Source organism: Notothenia coriiceps, unplaced genomic scaffold, assembly GCF_000735185.1.
Source record: "Notothenia coriiceps isolate Sejong01 unplaced genomic scaffold, NC01 NC01_scaffold00034504, whole genome shotgun sequence".
Classification (NCBI taxonomy): Eukaryota; Metazoa; Chordata; class Actinopteri; order Perciformes; family Nototheniidae; genus Notothenia; species Notothenia coriiceps.
In genome coordinates this window covers 1-4,482 of record NW_011367205.1, presented here as the reverse complement: position 1 = coordinate 4,482, position 4,482 = coordinate 1, and the positions used below count along the sequence as shown (strand labels likewise).

The 4,482-nt window shown below is 39.8% G+C and overlaps 1 protein-coding gene across 1 annotated transcript; it reads right to left on the bottom strand.

Annotated features, from left to right (window-relative positions):
• Positions 1-336: 336 nt before the first annotated feature.
• LOC104962258 (NFATC2-interacting protein-like) lies at positions 337-3,357 on the bottom strand (the record flags this gene model as incomplete). Its single annotated transcript, XM_010790681.1, has 6 exons — positions 337-507; positions 739-940; positions 1,338-1,412; positions 2,166-2,286; positions 2,377-2,437; positions 3,259-3,357. Coding segments are annotated over 6 exons (729 nt in total), but the record flags the coding sequence as incomplete, so codon positions are not given.
• Positions 3,358-4,482: the final 1,125 nt, after the last annotated feature.

Sequence of the window (4,482 nt, the reverse complement as noted above, 5' to 3'; positions counted from 1 at the left end):
TGACACCGGAGCTCTGCTGCGGGGAAACTTTGGCGCTGTTCTGAGACGGACTGCTTTCAGATTTTTCCGTCATTGTCAAAAGAATTCGGAATATATTCGGTTAACGCGACCTCTGGTATGGAGTCACAGGAGTGCCTTATCGAAGAATAATAAGGTTAAAGAAGAAGACAACTATAAAGAAAATGAAACAGATAAAAAAAATAGGGAAAAATACAACTAAATGAATACATCTAATTGTTTCATTATTTAACTTCAAGTTTTAATATGAATATATGATACTTTCACTAACTTTGTTTATTTAATGTTTGCTTATCAATTTTGCTACTAAAGAAATAATTAATGTGTGATGTCATGTGACCCACCGATAATGTCAGCGATGCCGAGGCCGAGTTCGTCGACGGTGGAGTTCGCTGGGAGCTCCTCTTCCTTTCTCAGCAGCATGAGGCGATGGGGAGGGGCGTCTAGGATGACGGATAGCCGAGTCAGCACGTCACTTAAAGGCGTCGACTTAAAACAAAAACAAACCCTGTGTTAAACAATGTAACGGTCGACATCTTAACATACTGCTGCTCATATCATACTATCAGAACTGTAATTTCGTAACAGCTGCTCCATCTTGGAACTTGATAAAAATAAAATGAAATAATAAAAAATGTATAGAAAAATAAGAAGTAGGAAAAAAAAGTATAAAGCTTATAGTTCAAAAATAAATAAAATAGGGAAAATAAGCATACGTACCGACAGCACAGGGATCTTGTGTACGTGTGTCATGCAGCGGATCTTGAGTGGGATTTCCCGTAACGACTCGCTGTACGGAAAATTCTGAGCGCCAGAATTCGGGGTTATGCAGATGATATCATCGTCTTCCTCCATGAACTGCCGTCTTCTACGTTCAGGGGACTCTAAAGTGTTGGCCGCCCTCAGCTTTATGTTGATCTTACTGACGATCAAAAACACACAAGGTTTTATTTATTTTGTGTAAACCACTTTGAGTGACATGAATTGTGCTATATTTATTATAGATGTCACAATTCAATTTTAAAGCAAGATCTGCAATTCCCCTGGTTATACGGATCCCTCCCCACCCTCCCAACCTGAAAGTCCCGCTTACAAAACTTTCTCTCTGTGCTACTTATGAAGATTTTTTTCATAGATATATGCAGAATTTATGAGATAAAAAATGTTGATGTCACAAGTCATTGCTGAACCTTCATAAACTAGATGAAGCAAGGTTGCATAGCAAGGTACATAAATCAGACACAATTCTGAATTGAGATGGGTGACTAGAGATATCAGCTGAAGAGCCACGTATTGGGTAGCACAGGATCCAGACTCACTTGATCATGTTCTTGGCATGTCTGGACTGAAGCACCTCCGGACTCCCTGGAGGAGACGGGGAACTAAAGATGGCCCTGGAATAAAAAAGGTAAGATAGGTAAGGTTAAGAGTCTTTGAGTTTTTAGAAAAGCGCCGTATAAGTGTCATGTATTATTATTATTATTATTATTATTATTATTATTAAGAGAACATTTACATTTTATCTTAAAAGCTTTAAGTCTTATTAAAGTAGAAGCCACAAATGACACATATAAATGCAGATTTATTGATTTTAGTATGAGCCATTTATGTTTATGTTTATATATAATATATATTTAATATATTGTGCAGTGTTATTTTGGGCAATTGGGCCTGAGTGACAGGAAAGGGAGCGCATTAATAAATCAAATCAGGTTTTATTTATATAGCATATTTTAAAAACGATTTTTGGTCGAGCCAAAGTGCTGTACATGCAAATAATAAATAACACATTACTACAATCGCAAACAGAAGACAATAAATTACAACAGGAATATAAAAAACACAGGGAAATGTCATGAGTTGTGCTCCGCTCTGACTAGAAGGCCAGGGAGAAGAAGTGAGTTTTTAGTGTAGATTTAAAAACCCCTAGGGTCTGGGCTGACCTCACATGGAGGGGCAGAGTGTTCCAGAGCCTGGGGCCAGCTGCTGCGAAGGCTTGGTGACCTCAGGTTTTTAGCGTGGTCTTGGGCACTACCAGCAGCAGCTGGTCAGCAGACCTTAAAGCTATGGCTGGGGTGTAGCGATGGAGGAGTTCTGCTATATAGGCTAATAGAAAGATTCAACATCAAACTAGTTTAACTACTTACGGTTGTGTTTTCTTCAGAAGCACTTCTGTTTCGTCTTCCTCAGAGTCAATGTAGCAGACGGCGGTTGTTCTGCTGATCGGAGGGGAAAACTGAAACCATAAACTGTCGTCTGCCCCGTCGTCTGCCCAGAGACGAAGACAGTCACATTTACAGATTAACACCAGATTAACACCTTCCAGACACTGGGTTTAAATCTTGTTCAAATATTTACCTGAGATTTGCTTTTGAGTGAAACTAGCTGCTGTTGGCTTCAGCTGCAAACCGTTGCTTACCTGATTAAAAAGACAAAGTCAGGTAATTAAAAACATAATTATAAAGTTTTAGAAAGGGAAAAAACTAAGAATTTCCAAGATTAAAGTCAAGGTATCGTTGGGATTATTATTAAGGTAAGTATATTTATATAGCAAATGTTCAGACATAAGGGCAATTCAGAGTGCTTTATATCAAAACCAATACACAATAGTTAAGAGAGAAGCAAAACAAAAGAAACACAATAAATAAACACAATGGAATAACAGATTCAAAAAGACCATTCATAAAAGAGTTACAGGGTAGTTTAAAATCAACATTGTAAATACGGATAATGCTGCAAGAAGTGTAAGGATAAAACAAAGTTAAATTACTTCTGGGTAAGCAGCAGTACAAATAAATATTTTTAACCTCAACTTAAAAGAACTCGAGGTTGGTGAGGACCTCAGGCTTTCTGGGAGAACTCAGACTTCTTGTAGGATTGTACATTTAAGAAATGTTTGCAATTTTCTTTTCTGTTAACAAAACCTCATCAATTCATCAACTCCAGCACACCAATTTGTGCGCTTATTGTGAAATGTATCACTTAAGTCAGAGAAAATTTAAAAGTTATTCCTGTAAATGTCTAACTTCTTTGTGTAAATGTACTCCTTTAACATCAGACTGCTTGAACATGCTTGAACATTCAACCTTTTCTCTCTTAAATATCAGAGAATATTGGATTTTTCAGTAGAAATATTTAATTTCAAATTATATTTGACATAAATGTGTGATTTGTTTCTCGGCCTTTTATTTCTCATCTATAATGGCTCGTATACCGAATGGCCCACCAGCTGCTGTGTACCTGGTTGGTGTAAACGGGGACCGAGATTATGGCTGAAGGGTCGAGGATGCGTCTGCGTTTGGGCTGAGGATTCACAGCCTCCTGCTCCTCGTCAGACACCTAAAAAGCAGACAGACGGAGACAATAGGAAAAATGGAAATATCCAGTGAGCGACAGTTATCTGGGCGAAAATGCCTTGCTGATGCCAGAGGTCAGAGGAGAATGACTAGACTGGTCCAAGATGATAGAAAGGCAACAGTAACTCAAATAACCACTCGTTGAAACCAAGGTATGCAGAAGACCCTCTCTGAACCACAACACGTGGAACCTTGAAGCAGAGGGGCTACAGCAGCAGAAGACCTGGGGCCTCATTTATAAAAGGGATATACGCTCAAAAAATGGCGTACGGCAGTTTCTCCGCAATGTTTGCGATTTATAAAATACTAACTTCACGGGAAAACGTGCGGTCCTCCACGCAAACTCTAACCCATGCGTACGCCCCAGATAGCAAGCGGATGTGGCCCACTTCAGGCAATGATGCGGCACTGCTGACCTTCTTCTGGCCCGTACCAAACGGATGTGTGTCTAAAGTGGCCCACTTGTAAAATAGCAAATATGGCCCACATATCCCAAAGCAAATGTGGGCCTTTTTTGGCAAAGATGCGGGGCTCCTGCAATGTGTAATCTGGATGTCACCCATATGGGAAATTATGAATATGGCCCAAATATCACAAAACAACTGTGGGCCACCTTTGGCAAAGATGTGGCAGAATGGACAAAGGCTAATCTGGGTGTAAACCAAAAGTGGCCCATATATGATGAAGCAAATGTGGCCCAGTTATCTTAAAACATATCTGGGCCAGTTTAGGCAAAGATGCGGCACAGTAATCCGGATGTGAACCTAAAGTGGCCTACATATGACATGGCAAAAATTGCCCAAATACTTTACAACAAATTTGGACCATTTTTGGCAAATGTAAGGCACAGTCAGCACTGGCTAATCAGACTGTGAGCCTAAAGTGGCCCACATTTGACATGAAAAATATGGCCCAAATATAAACAAACAGACGTGGGCCACTTGTGGTAAGGATGCAGCACAATTGGTACCGGCAAATGTTGATATGAGCCTGAAGTGGCCCACAACTGATGCAGCAAATGTTGCCCGGTTATCTTAAAACATATGTGGGCCACTTTTGGTAAATATACGGCACACTTTTGGCGAGGATGCAACACTTTTGGCACAGG